At 58.8% G+C, this 14,084-nt stretch overlaps 1 protein-coding gene across 7 annotated transcripts in view; it reads left to right on the top strand.

The window, feature by feature from the left end:
- The window catches only part of Col20a1 (collagen, type XX, alpha 1), a 31,326-nt gene extending 23,200 nt beyond the window's left edge, over positions 1 to 8,126 (top strand). For 4 of the 7 annotated variants that reach the window (XM_013507454.1, XM_013507453.1, XM_013507451.1 and 1 more), the window contains 14 exons: positions 135 to 293; positions 375 to 452; positions 988 to 1,074; positions 1,840 to 1,893; positions 4,343 to 4,438; positions 4,513 to 4,566; positions 4,671 to 4,724; positions 4,990 to 5,043; positions 5,867 to 5,938; positions 6,314 to 6,349; positions 6,449 to 6,515; positions 6,600 to 6,770; positions 7,491 to 7,550; positions 7,924 to 8,126. In XM_013507454.1, the coding sequence (XP_013362908.1) occupies positions 135 to 293; positions 375 to 452; positions 988 to 1,074; positions 1,840 to 1,893; positions 4,343 to 4,438; positions 4,513 to 4,566; positions 4,671 to 4,724; positions 4,990 to 5,043; positions 5,867 to 5,938; positions 6,314 to 6,349; positions 6,449 to 6,515; positions 6,600 to 6,770; positions 7,491 to 7,550; positions 7,924 to 7,949 (1,068 nt within the window). In that variant the 3' untranslated portion in view covers positions 7,950 to 8,126. Of the gene's footprint in view, positions 1 to 134; positions 294 to 374; positions 453 to 987; positions 1,075 to 1,839; positions 1,894 to 4,342; positions 4,439 to 4,512; positions 4,567 to 4,643; positions 4,725 to 4,989; positions 5,044 to 5,866; positions 5,939 to 6,313; positions 6,350 to 6,448; positions 6,516 to 6,599; positions 6,771 to 7,490; positions 7,551 to 7,923 lie in introns of those variants that run through there. The other 3 variants (XM_013507455.1, XM_013507452.1, XR_001231982.1) reach the window with 3 other exon arrangements.
- The last annotated feature ends 5,958 nt before the right edge of the window (positions 8,127 to 14,084 follow it).

Below are 14,084 nucleotides of genomic sequence, written 5' to 3'. Positions count from 1 at the left end.
CGTGAGTGGAGCAGGATTGCAGCCCCAACCCAGTGGGAGGGCCCTTGCTCCACCTGTTTGGGTCTGGACCTGGAAGCCGACCGAGACAGCACCCCTGGCTTGGGTAGCGGGGGACCCCTGCGGTATCTTGGCAGGTTCACGTGGCTGTGGGCCGCTCCAAGGTTCGCCTATATGTGGACTGCCGCAAGGTGGCCGAGAGGCCCATGGGGGAGGCCAGCAGCTCACCCATCTCCGGCTTTGTCACACTGGGGAGGCTGGCCAAGGCCCGGGGCCCCCGGAGCAGCTCGGCTGCCGTGAGTCCGGGCTGCATCCTGCAGGGCGTGTGGGGCTGTCCCTGTGGCCCGCGCTGGGTTAACCTGCTTGCCCGTGGTCAGTTCCAGCTCCAGATGCTGCAGATCATGTGCAGTGACACCTGGGCAGACGAGGACAGGTGCTGCGAGCTCCCTGCGTCGGTATGTGCCACGAGCCCTGGTCACTGTGCCTCGGCCCCTGGTGGGCCAACCCAAGGGTGCAAGTGCCCACCCAAGGGTCACAGAGTCGGGTGGACAGGCTGTCTGGATCGTCATGTGCGGTGACCGGGGCAGGCTTCCTAGAGGAGGGGAGCGACCCAAAGGCCCGGGGAGGCTGGGAAGCCCCCTGCTCCGGCCCAGCCTGTGTGCACATGCGCCAGGAAGGGGTGCAGCCAGCAGGCCAGGGCTCTCCATGGCTGCTGAGACTCATCAGCCTGCAGGCTGTGCCAGCGTCCTCACCTGTCCCCTGCATGCCCAGAGCTGGGCCCCGCCGTGGGTGCCTGGGAGGGAGTGAGGGGGCACCATCGTCCTGGCAGAGGGGCTCCCAGGACCAGCTGAGCACACAGGGGCATAGCACGCTGCGCCCTGGACCCGCCCACTGACTCTTCCACCCCATACCGGCGTAGGTCTGCTTCCCTGAAGCCAGTGTCCTCACCGTGCTGTCGGATCTCCTAAGCACACGTCTCCTTTCTTCTAGAGAGACAAGGAGACGTGCCCTGCCTTCTCTTCTGCCTGTCCCTGCTCCCCTGACACTCCTGGTCCTCCAGGGCCCCAAGGCCCCCCGGTGAGTCCTGCGGCCTGCCCCCTTGAGAGCGTCCAGCTGGCATACGGCCGCCATGGCAACATGGGACAGCCCCCTCCAGCAGGAGCCTGGGCCTGGCCCTCCCCCGACCTGCCACACAGAAGGGACACCTATGGGTCTCCTCCCTGCCACATCTGTGTCAGCCCACAAGCCAGGCCCTTCCTTCCCTTGGCTGAGCCTCCCGCTCTCAGCTGGGGCTCTCCCCTCCAGGGCAGGCACTGACCGTAGCATCGGGTAGAAGCTGGCGTTTCTTACAAGTCCCTGCGGGGATGGGGGCCGGCCCAGGGCCTCCAGGACTGCGTGACCGCCTGGCCTGAGGAGCAGCCCTGCCCGTGGCTCTGTGCTGGGGCTCCAGGTGGCCATTTTGCCACCTGCAGCAGGTGCCGCAGGACCTTTCTGACAGGCTGTCCAGGTCCTAGACCTGCTGAGGGATGGGACCCAAGAGATGCTTAGACTGGCCTGCCAGAGCCATGTCTGCCAGCTCAGCCAAGCTTCCCCATGGGCACATCTGTCAGAGCACTCCCCCAAGCTCGGCGGCCCCAAGGCCTCTCCATAAAGCGGGCCAGGGTCTAAAGCAGATCTGCCAGCCGGAGGGGAAGGAGACCTGGGAGTCCCTGCCCTTGGAAGAGCCCTCCCCGGCCATAGGGACTGAGACCAGGGCTGGGCCAGCCCAGAAGGTTGGGTGGAGCCTTGGAGAAGCCTTGGTTAGGGCTGGTTTGGGGTTCAGCCCTATCTGCGCCTTCCCAGGGCCTCCCGGGGAGCAACGGTGCCCCAGGACAGCAGGGCCTCCCAGGCCCCAAGGTGAGTCTTATGGGGCACGGGTGAGGGTGGGGATCTAACCGGCTGTAGGATGACCCCGGCACACTCAGGACACAGGGTACAAGCCACACCTCACTTGCCCCAGGCCCAGCTCGGAGGGGCGTGAGCCAGGGCCGGGAGCCCAGGACACCAGGGAAACTGGGGATGGGTCTGGGCTCCTCCTTCACCTGTGAACACTGGCCCTGCAGCTAGTGTTCAGTGGATGCTCCCTCTCCACCCCACCACCCCGCAGCAGGGTCTCGCATGGCTGGGGAGCCGAGCCTCCTGCCTGGTGTGTGGCCGCAGCTGCCTTGCTCTTTCCTCCACACTTTTCTCCACTCTGAACACGGGAGGAGACTGAGTTCTCAAAGTAGCTTCACACATGCTTGGCTTCTGCACACTGGGGCCTGGCCCTGCAGAGAGGGGAAAACAGTGCCCCCAGCGCCCTGCAGCAGCTGGGGAGAGTGCCCTGCTGTCCAAGCGCCAGAGATGCCCTTGATCACAATGCTGCCCGCACGTGGCCCAGGGTGCGCCCGGCTGCCTCCACACCACAGCGACCTTGCCAGGGTCCTGTGCGTCCGCATGCAGGGTTGCAAAGCCCTCTGGGTGGGGCTGGGCGTCCTGGACCACCGTGTCGCAGAGCTGGCTGGTTCTCCAGCCAAGCACAGTGACCGCCGTCGCAGCACTTCCCCCACGTGCCTGGTGCGAGGCGCCCCGCAGGCCCCTGCGCATCCTCCGCCAGTGCCGCTGGGCGGACAGCTGAGGCAGCAGAGCTCCGGTTCTTGTCGGAAGCTGACCCCTGCACCGCGCTGCGTCCTCTGGGAACGGTGTGCGCATCTTGGGGTCACTATATGCTGGGAAGGTGCACCGTGCTCGTGTCTGGGGTCTCTGGGCCTTGCTCGTGACCCAGTTTCTGTACAGACTTCCAGGGCATCTCACTTAGCCTCACCGGTCTGTCTTCTGTGGCTTTCACGTTGTGTAAGCAACTTTGAAAGGCGTTCCTTAGCCTGGGGTAGGAAGTGCACGTCCTTGAGTCTCTTGCAGGCCTCCTGGGGCCTTTCACACGCGTACAGTACTTCCTCACCCGCTTACCAGGTTTGAAGTAGGGAAGGGCAACAGCAGCTCTTCCCAGACTCTCCCCACGGCCCCACCCGGCTGCTGAGGAGCCGGCCATCTTTGTCCTATCCCTCTTTCCCTTTTGTGCTCCGTCCTATCTGCTGATCTGTCCATCTTCACATGCAAGGACTTTGCCTCTCGAGCCTTCTGTATGTATCTGTAGCTTTCACGCGGTTGATGGCACCAACCACAGATGGAAAATATTTGGAAAAAAAGTACAAATCTTTTCTTTCTTATTGTTCTCTGTGCAGTAATAACTGTACTGAGCGCACACATGACGCTGGCTATGACGTGTCATCCAGAGTAATGCAAGGCGTCCAGGAGGGTGTCCGGCAGGGGCTAGGCGGTAGGGGCCACTTAAACATAACTGCCGCACTTTCTGTCTGATCCTTTTCTTGCCTAATGTGAAGGCTGTAGAACCCGCTGGAAACAGTGGTGGTGCCGCCTCCCTCAGCCTCATCTTGGCCGAGCAGAAACGCCCAGCTCTGCCTGTCGAGTGGAGACTTGGAAGCTGAAACAGATATATTTTGTCACATGATAGTAAAATCCATTTATTCTTAATTTATTATGAGATTTAAAAATCAGGAATGGATGTTAAATAAGATTTAGTGCTTGTTCCACAGTTGTGGGCTTGATGAAATAATTTCTCCAGAGCTGTTTGCTATTAATTTGGCCTGTCCCTAGATACCAACTATTCTCGCGTCCATTAACGAGCCAGCCCCGTCCCTGGTCCCCACCCGGGCGCCACGCGACTCGCTGCAAGCTCCATTCCCGGACATCTTACCTGTGGTTTGCGCGCCGATTCTCATAGCTCTGCAGTTTGTCTTATAGAGTTTGGAACGTTGATTTGCTTAATTCAAAAAATCATTTGAAAGTGTGTCTGTGCCCTATTCCAAACAGTTTAGACAGTGTTGGTGTCCTTGGTCCTGCAGCATTTGGATTTCCAGTGAGATCTGAGTCTGGTGTTTGGGGCTCAGAGCTTAAGGAAAACCTTCATGCTTCTGTGTGGTTGGCCTGTGGAGCTCCTACTGCTCTCCGCCCTTGAACTCTGCAGGAACCCACCCCGGACCGTGGGGCTGGGGGGCTGGGGGCTGGGTAGGGGCACAGTACTGGCCTCGAATCCTGACTACCACTTGCTCCAGGAGCAGCCTCAGCAGGTTGTGCTCTGCGGATGAGGTCACACCGGTGCCCTCCAGGGCCACCTCTGACCTCCGCTGGCACCATGTGGACCGGGTCTGAGAGCCCTGTGGTGGTGGCCGGAGGGCTGGAGGGCTGGCAGTGAATAGGAAGGGGCATGGGTTCGGGGCGCTTCTTAGTCCCCCACTTGTGTCTCCAGGGAGAGCCAGGGCCGCCGGGGCAGACAGGACCTAAGGGCCCTGGAGGACAGCAGGGGTCGCCAGGGACCCAGGGCCGTGCAATCCAGGGGCCTGTGGTAGGTGCTACCCCACCCCCGCCCTCTTCCCCTCTGTCCTTCCTCTCTGCTGCCCAGCCCCCCTTCCCCTCCAGGGTCCACCAGGAGTCAAAGGAGAGAAGGGAGACCATGGACTCCCGGGCTTGCAGGTAGTGTGGGCCAGGCTGCAGCAGGGCAGGGTTGAGTGGTACCCCCTCCTCTGGGGATGACTGCGGGCCCTACCTAGCCCTGCCTGGCCTCGCTTCCCTTTTAGGGCCACCCTGGCCAGCAAGGTGCTCCTGGGAGAGTTGGCCTCCAGGGACCAAAGGTACTGGCTCTGACCCCAAAGGTGCCTGTGGGTGGCAAGAATTGGGGGCAGTGGGGGAGGGGCTCCTCCTACCCTGTCTGCCGTAAGCAGCTGTTCCTGGCCAGGCGGGAGGGGAGTGCCAGCCTGCACCAGGGCCAGGTGCCGTCACTCCCTGGGTTTGGGTAAGGGTAGCAGCTCCGGGGCTTATGGCTTGCAGAGTCAGGGGCAGGTATGTGGCGCCTTCTCGGTGAGGGTCACAATGGCCAGCACACCCTTCTCCCACCAGGGAATGAGAGGACTGGAGGGCCCTGCTGGCCTGCCTGGACCCCCTGGCCCCAGGGTAGGCACTGCCTCCTCCTGAGCCCTCACTGGCACTCCTGAGGCTCCTTGGCGCCAGGCACAGCTGCCTAGGAGGGGACTAATAACACCTGCTGCTGTCCAGCCGTCCCAGAAAGTGACCTGGAGAAGGCCTTGCGCCTGCTGCAAGCATCTCCAGAGCTCTGCACCTGGGCCTGGAGCACATCCCTGTGGAGATGCAGCATTCGCACAGCCCCCTCACTCCTGTGCCCCAGCCTTGTGGGGCAGCGGTGCAGGGCTCTGCTTGGGCCTGGAGGGATAGGGGCCAGGCCGACTGTGGGGACACGCTCCCACCCCTGCAGCTGCCGTGAGTTGGAAGACTGCCAGGAGCCCTGCTGGAGCAGAGGGCTCTGGCCTTGGAAGGACCTTCCCTGCCCAGCTCAGCACTTCCCAGGCATCGTTGCTGTGAACCAAGTGCCTGGCAGACCCCTGATGGAGTCTCAGGGCTGCAACCAAGACCCAGCTGGCATCTGCTGCAGGCTGCCCCTGGGGTGGTTATGCCCCCCGGAGACCAGCAACTGGGATGTCCAAAGGCTCTGACAGGCAGCTGGCCAGGAGTGGGAGGTCCTCCCTGGGCACTGAGCAAGGGCTGTGAGGGTCTGCCCAGGGTGAGGGGTGTGGGGGTCAGCCCTTGGCACGGGGCTGAGGGGCAGAACCTTGACTGGGCTGGGGAGGTCTGCATGCAGCCGACACTGAGCTCAGCGCTCTGGCTTTTGTCAAGCAGTAGGGCCCAGGCTGCTCAGGAACCAGGAGCAAATGGGCAGACTCACCATGGCCCCAGCTGAACCCCAACTTCCACTCTGCAGGGGTTCCAGGGCTTGGCGGGAGCCAGGGGCACCAGTGGGGAGCGAGGGCCCCCAGGGGCTGTGGGGCCCACGGTAAGTCCCCTCCACCCAGCCGGCTGAGTCTCGGAGACCTCCTGCTCCCACCACCTGGGGCTGGTGGGTCGGGGTGGGGGCCACGGGGAGGGGGCAGCGCACTGGGAGACTGACTTGGCTGCAAGCAAGTTGGGAAGCTCCAGCAGCTTCACGGGCCCCAAGTTCCAGGCCCCGCTGCAGGACATCAAGCCTGGTTTGCCTGCTGTGGGGTGCAGCGGAGGGGCACATGCTCCTAGGATTTGGGGTCCAGGCTGGGCCCACACTCTGTGCGCAGGAGCCCAGCCTGCGAGTGGGTCTGGCGCCCTGGAGTCGGGCCCTGTGGCATCTGCCATGGCTTCAGGGCCATTGGGCTTCCTCCTCTGCCTCCTCCTGCAGGGGCTGCCGGGACCCAAAGGGGAGCGAGGAGAGAAGGTGGGTGAGGCTGAGAGTCCGGGGCCTAGGCCCAGCTGTGGTGATTGGGCCTCCCCGGGTGATGCCGCCACTGGTGCCAAAGGCTCGTCCTCCTTCCAGGGTGAGCCTCAGTCCCTCACCACCATCTTCCAGCTGGTGAGCCAGGCCTGCGAGTCAGCCATCCAGAGTGAGTGAGGCCCCCGCCCGCCTGCCCTCCGCCCTCTTCTGCCAGGCTGGGGTCCTGCTCAGGCTGAGCTGTCTCCTCCCCCAGCACACATGCTCAAGCTGGACTCCATCCTCCACGGGAACACCAGGCCCCCAATGCCCATCCTCGTGGAGACGGAGCCAGGCAGGCCTGGGTCCCTGGGGACCCCTAGCCGGCAAATCAAAGCCTCACTTCCTGGAGACCAGGGGCAGAGGCAGCACCAGCCCAAGCACCAAGGTACCAGGCTTGCTGCTCTTGTGGAGGGCCTCTGGGCTGTGTGTGTGTGTGTGTGTGTGTGTGTGTGTGTGTGTGTGTGTGTGTGTGTGTGTGTGTATACATGCATGTGTGTGACTCTCCTGACTTTGGTCAGGAATTGGGTGAATCCCACTCTACCCTGAAGGTGTCTCGGGGACCGGGGGCACGTGCAGGAAGCCCCAAGGGCCCCCACACACCAGGGAACCCTACCCTGCCTGCTCACTGGGCCAGGATGCAGCAGCCCGCCGCCTGGCACCACGGACTCAGGCCTCCTGAGCACCCCGCTCCGGTGTGCACCTCCTCCTGCTGGCACAGGTGCAGCTCGGCCTGCTTGTTCTCTGGGTGGCCTGCTGCACAGGGACACAGCTGCTGCCCTCCCCCTGGGCTCTGGCCGGTCCAGAGGCAGTGTCCCTCGCCCCCAGGCAGCCTACCCTTGGCTATACACTCTTCCTCCTTGGCCCCCTTTGTGGCTGTGCTGGCCACGTCTTCTCCCCAGAGCCCTCTGGCGGCAGAGCCAGAGAGGATGAGGCTCGGCTGCCCCCACTGGCGCCTACCCCTGCCCTGTTCCCGCTCCTGTCCGGGAGACAGTCCCTGGAGGCCTGAGGTCCAGGCCTGCTGCCCCTCTGGTCAGAACAGGGCCCCGAGAAAGGAAAGCTGTGGCCGTTGCACCTCTGGGTCCTGGCACGTCCCCTCTCCTCTCAGGCCAACTGGGCAGTCCTGGGCTGCAGGGGAGCCGGGCCCCAGGATCCCTGGACGTGACAGGTAAGTGGGTCTCAGCACCCGCTGAGGGACACACGTACCCAGGAAGGAGGGGCGGCTGGGTGGGGACACACCATGATCACCCCGCAGCAGGAAGAGCTGGGCCCCAGGGCAGGGTCCTGAGAGAGGCCAGCAGCAGAGTGGAGGTGGGGCCGCCACAGAGCTGGGTGTGAGCAGCAGGGGCGGAGGGACCGTGGGTCTCGGTGTTGGGGGAGGCCACTCAGAGAAGGACCAGGCCGAGCCGCACCCGTGCAAGCAGGAAGAGGCGCACACCGGAGCGGGACGCTCGGGAGGCCTGAGTCCGTGGTGCCAGGCAGCGTCCTGAGCCGGCATCCAGTCTCGGCCTCCCCAGACGTGCCTGCCGTCTCTCCACCAGGACATCCCCCATGCTGTCCCAAGTGACCCTGCGCCTCCACCCGCACCTCCCCGGGGTCTGTCTGCACCTGGAAGGCGCGCGTCCTGCAGAATGGAGAATGATGCCCCAGAAGAGCGGCGGTGGGTGGGAAGGGAATGAGGAGGTGCAGCGCACCCGGAACCTTGTACGCAGCAGCATGTCCAAGCCAGATAAACCGCTGGTGGCTCCTCGCCCGGTGCCTGCTCACTGCAGGGCGGGCGAATCCGCACCTGCTCAGTGTCACTGTTCGGCTCACACAGAGCGTGGTCTGGACTTCTGGCACTGTCCTCAGAGCCCAGCCTGAATCCTGTGCCACACCCTTCTCATGCAGCCCCTCACCCGAGACAGCTGATAGCTCACCCTCTGTCACCCTCTGTCACCATCACAGCCAGCACATCAGCTTATGTCCCCCACCGTCCAGGTTCCTGTCACAATAGGAGAAAACCCAGGTTTCCTTCTCACCAGCTCCAGCAGCAGCTCCCCGCCATGCCCACTCCAGGGCCTTTGCAAATGCTGTGCTTTCTACCAGGCTCTTCCCCAGGGGGTGGGTCACTGTCACCTACAGTGTCTCTACCTCAGAGCAGCGCCCCTCCATGGCCTCAGTGTCCCTTTTGTATCTGGGTGTGTGCCGGGCTTTACCCCAGCTCTGTCCCTACCTACAAGTCCAGATCCCTGTGTGAGTGATTAGATCCCTCAGATGCTCAGCCTTTGCACCAGGTTCCTTGTCCTCTGCTCAACACAGACCAGGGCACTGCTGAGCGTCCTCGCAGGTCTGCAGACCACACCAGCCAGTCGCAGGTCTGAGGCGATGGAGCGGTGCAGAGGTGGGTTTGGCCAGCACAGTGAAGCATGGGGCAGGTTGGAGTGCAGCTCACACACCTGGAGGATGTCACAGCCTTGTATGCGGCAGCGGAGACGTGGCCCAAGCCGGCTGCGTCCTTGGCCGCTGGCTTCTTTTAGGCTCAGCATGGCCGGGCTCGGTGTCCGGCCAGTGACACGGCTTCCCTGGGTGACCATTTCTCCAAAGTGGATTCATGGGTTCTCGAGCAGCAGGATGAGGACAGGCGGACCATGCCGAGCCCCAGGACATGGGGGCTGGGCTGTGGTGGAGGGGACAGCCCAGATCAGCTCAGGGGACCAAGCTGACCACTGGGGGAGGCTGCCTGGAGGTACTGGAGGTGGGCCGGCACTTGCTGGCCAGGGTCACCACCGCCCACCCTCACGCCTGGGATAGCCAGCCTGGAGCTGTGTGTGGGACACAGCTGGCCCTGTTCCAAGGGCTGGTCACTGGGGGGCCATGAGCTCAGAAAGAATTCAGGGGCTGGTCCCTGAGGCAGGAGGGGCAGGGGATGATGTTGGCCATGCCTTGCCAGCGTGACGGAGCAGAGACAATGGCTGGCGACTGCCCTTGCATAGAGTGGGCTGCAGGTGGTATTAGGAGCGGGAAGAAGACAGAACCACAGACTGGGAGGAGCGGGGAAAATCACAGAGGGCTTAGAGCCATCTTGGGCCAGCAGATCTGCAGAATTAGTTCAAGTGTTGTCAGACAGGCTTTAGAAACCTCCCCAAAGACTCCTGGCCGCCTCACAAAGGGCTACCTCTCCATCCACCTCGGAAAGGCAAGAGGTGGGGCTGGCGCATCTAAGAGCCTTCCCCAGCCAGGCACAGTGGCACAGGCCTATAAGCCAGGACCCTGTGAGGCCAGGGTAGGAGGGCTGCAAGTTCAAGCCCAGCCATGGCACTTTCGTGACATAGTGAGGCCCTCTCTCAAAAAATTTTAAAAAAAGAAAAGCGGGCTGGGGATGCTGCTCAGCCTCCTAGGTTCAGTCCCTAGTACTGAAAAAAAAGAACCTTCATAAAATGGTGAAGACTCGGTGGTTGTAAAAACATGTATGTGTGTTTCTATATGTACACATGTGCATGTGTGTCCCTGTGACATTAATCCTCAAGAAGCCATTATAATAGGACAGCTGCTTCCTCCTGAAATCTCCACACACATGTGCATGTGCACATCTGCAAACACACATACACATGCAGGAACATACATGTGCACTCACACACACCCTCTTGTGCACACAACATTTGTCATCCAGGTTTAGGGGGTGGGTCAACAAGGGGAGAGCGAGGTATGTGAGAGGAAAAACATGGATAGAGACAGAGTCTACACCACACAAAGATGAATCCATGTTCCCCTTGGCTTTAAAAATCATAATATGCCAAAGATAAGGAGGGATAGTCATAACACAAAGCCAGAGATAGCAGTTATAAGTCAAGGAGAACCAACCAGAAAAGGAGATAGTCAATAAGGAAGTCTAAGTGAAAAGGGACGCAGCTAAAACCAGGGAGCCGCAGGGTCAGGGCTAAGACTCCAGAAGCTTCGCGAAAGGTTTAAACAGTAGAAAATTGACACGTTGATACCCACATGACGAGGAGAGACACAGCGAGTGAACAGAGGCTAGGGGTGGAAGTGACTCACTTTTTGAAGGTTTGAGCATTAGCGAAAGAGTTATGATCGCAGATTAAAAGGCCTCTGGGTGCCGGATGGGACAGGTTTAAACGTGCCCCTGGATGCATTTGTGCGGTGCGTACTGAGGACAGTGGGGAGTCGGTGAAGAAATCCTCGCGAGAAAACCCCGGCCAAACCACTGAAGATCGGAGCAAGGCTGGCGGCAGCGAGAGCAAGGACACTGGCTCCTCCGCGTCGAAGAAGAGCGCTCATATTTTATACCCAGTGGAATTATCACTTACGGGACAAGGAAAAAAGATGGTTTGAGGGCTTCACACCAGCACATGGGAGAATCCACCCCACGGTTAGGGAACACCTTGTGCTGAGCTCAGCACGGATGAGCAACCGGGCCCTCTCTGTAGCAAGCAAGAAGTGAAACGCTGTTACTCTAACACGCAGGATACGTGGAGGGGCTGGGGTGCCCTGCTGTTGGGAGGCGGAGGCACGGTAGAGATCTTCCTCACATCAATTCAGTAAGCTTTTGGGAAACATAAGTATTTGTCTTAAGTTAGGAGCAGCCACAGGAGTATAAAAACAAATTATATCCTTCGAGCATAACTGACTAGATCAAACGCTCTTCTTCAGAGAGGGCAGAACATACTTAAAAAAACAAGAGATGGCCCAAATATTTCCCAGTGTAGCAGAACCTGCAATAAACGTGAGTTTTGCTGACTGAAAGAGGAACCTCCAAATTGCATTAAAACACCAGTTATGGCTTCCTGCTTCCAGCCACAGTGGAGTAACTAATCTTGGTCCCCAAACCACCCAACCCATAAAGTCCATGAGACACTGTTCAGCATTTCACAGGAAAGGTGAAATGTTGAAAACACTATTTTCAACAAATGGAGACAAAACAACTCAATGTTTGAATAACAAAGAGGCAGGCGCCTACCGTCTATGCCATACCCAGGTGTCGCACTGTAGAAATACAGTAGTTCACAAAACACCCAAACCTAAACGCTGCAGCACACTTTCTAGAGGAAATACAGGACACACACCCCCTCGGGGAGGGCAATGATTTCTTAAACAGGATACGTAACAATAAAAGGAAAAAAGAAATGATACTTCATTGAAATTAAAAGCTTTCCTTTGAAAGACATCCTTAAGAAAACAAAGGGAACAGTCACAGCTGAGAGGAAAGGCTCCTGCTGTCCACATCTGAGGACAGCCTTCTACCCAGGACGTAAAAACAGCTCCTGCCACTCGTAAAAAGAAGCCAGTCTGACGAAACAGTGGGAGAATATTCTGGAGGATGCTTCACCCTAGAACAATGTGCAGGTGGCCAGAAGGAACCTGGAAAGGCGTCCACTGGCCATGAGGTAGGTCAGAATCACCACCCCCTCTGGAATGGTTTAATACTAAAAAGGCCAAAACCAGCAAGTGTTGGTCAAGGGTGTGAAGCGGCTCCACCATGTTGGAGCACGGCTTAGCAGGTCTTCTTGAAGACAGAAACATGACTGTTGTAAGACTCAACGGTTCTACTAGGTATTTGCTAAAAGAAATGAAAGCAGGTGTCCACAGAGATCACGCATGAGCATTCGTGGCAGCTTCCCCAGGGAGGGCTCACAGTGCAAGCCATCTGAACGCCCATCAGCGAGTGTAGGTGCAGGTCCAAAACACACCAAGTGACAGAGGCTGGGGAAGGAACCTCTAAAACACACGTAAACAGACTGTGCTCAAAACGGGCTAGGGAGTCTCCAAGTCGTGGTGCAGGGCGACAGGACAGACCTGTGGGGCGGTTAAAAGACTCGGAACTGATCTGCTGTCTGCTGGAAGCCCGCGTGCTGCATCAGGACACGGGTGAAGGTGAAGGTGAGGTGGAAAAGGTAGACCCGCAAACACTACAGAAGAAAGCTGGAGCAGCCATGTCACTGTCAGGAAAGGTCGGCGTTGAAATACAGGAGCACAGAGGGGCATTACACGACAAAGGCACAGTCCACCAAGGGGACACAGCAGCACTTCCAAGCCTGAGAAGCAAAAGCAGTCGGGAGGGGGGTTGAGGGACAGATCCACAGTCATCCTTGGAAGCAAGGGCTCCCCGTCTCAGGAATCCATAGAAAAAGACAGAAAATCAACAAGGAAAGAGAAGACCTGACACCACTATCACCCCGATGGGCCTGGTCAGCATTTCTAGAACATTCTCCAAAACAAAAGAAAATGAATTCTTTTCAAGTGTATTTGGGACACTGACCAAGACAGATCATGTGCAGGAACCAAAAACACGTGACAAATTCAAAGGACTAGATTAAGCAGGCTACGTCTCTATCAAGGAACCAAATTAGAAATCAATTTAAAGATGGGAAAACTGACAAAAAGGAGAAGAGGCATTTTCTGGAAAAGAACACAGCTTGATAAATATGTGGCTAGGTGCCCATTAGCGGTTAGGAGGTGTTATCCAGGTTTAGGGGGTAGCAGTTAAGTGCAACGCAAACCACAGTGGAAGCAACTGCATTCCCACCAGGGCCACCAATCAGAGCTCCTGCTGTGGAAGGTACAGGGGAAGCTGGGGCAAGAGGGAGTCTCCTTGACACAACCAGTTTAGAAAGTGGTTTGATGACAGCTGATCAAGCTGACGCCACACACCTCCCACAAGCAAGCCATCTGCCCCGGGTCTGTGTCCAACAGAAGCAGGCAAATCAACACCTCCCATGCAGCCCCCAACCTGGACCATCCACACATCCATCACCAGAGTGGACGAGTAGTGGGCGAGCACACGCAAACCCCAGCTATGTGCAACTGCCTAAACAGGCTGAGGACAGAAGCCCACATGAGCGTGCATCTTGCCGGGTCCAAGCCTGTCCACCGCGGGCCTGGAGCGCGCTGGCCGCTGGGGAGGGGTCTGGGTGCCGGTGCCACGGTAGTCCAGTCTGAAAGCGCGTGTGCATAATGTTGCTGATGAGTCATGCATGCTGTATGTACCTCACCCCAAGGGCAGGCAAATACCAAGAAATGTCAGCCGGGATTAGGGTGACGGAGGCGCCCGCTACGGATGGCGAGAGTGCAAACAGCATAATCCTATGGAAACATTTTTGCACTCTCTCCTAAAACCCAGTATAAACCCCACAGCTGAATAACTCCAGTGCCAGGCATTCTACCCAAAGCAGCATACTTCCTGTGGGTCAAGAAATCAACTTGGTAAACTGCAACCAGCACTTTTCTACAGATTGCAATGGAAGAGACAAGAATTTAGAAATGCCAGAGCACAGGGTGCACACCTAAGTTGTAAGTGTGTGTATGTGTGTGTGGGAGCTGCAGGCTTATTTCAGACACTGGCAACCTGGTCCAAGAAAAGGCCAGCCAGCAAGAGGCTCAGCTGTGCAATGTTGCTCTGCTCTGCTGGGAGACCAGCGACAGACAGTGCATGGACACCAAGTGGCCTTGCGCCAGCCCAACCTGCTCTGTGTGGGCTGCATCCGGCCTGCTCCACCTAGAACGGTCCCAGATGCAGAGTAGCTGGGCTTTCACACATTTTTGGTGGGAAAGCACACACATCCAACCACTGTGGGGAACAGAGCAGCTACCTCTGCCTCAGGGGACAAGCCACCCACACAGGACAGCTCCCAGCTGTGTGCCTGGGTCTTAGTTTATAAGGGAGATGGCAGACGCTGGGAAGGCCCATGCCATTTTAGAAAGACTG

This window comes from Chinchilla lanigera, unplaced genomic scaffold, assembly GCF_000276665.1.
Source record: "Chinchilla lanigera isolate Chin_1 unplaced genomic scaffold, ChiLan1.0 scaffold00127, whole genome shotgun sequence".
Lineage (NCBI taxonomy): Eukaryota > Metazoa > Chordata > Mammalia > Rodentia > Chinchillidae > Chinchilla > Chinchilla lanigera.
This window is presented reverse-complemented; position numbering and strand designations above follow the sequence as displayed.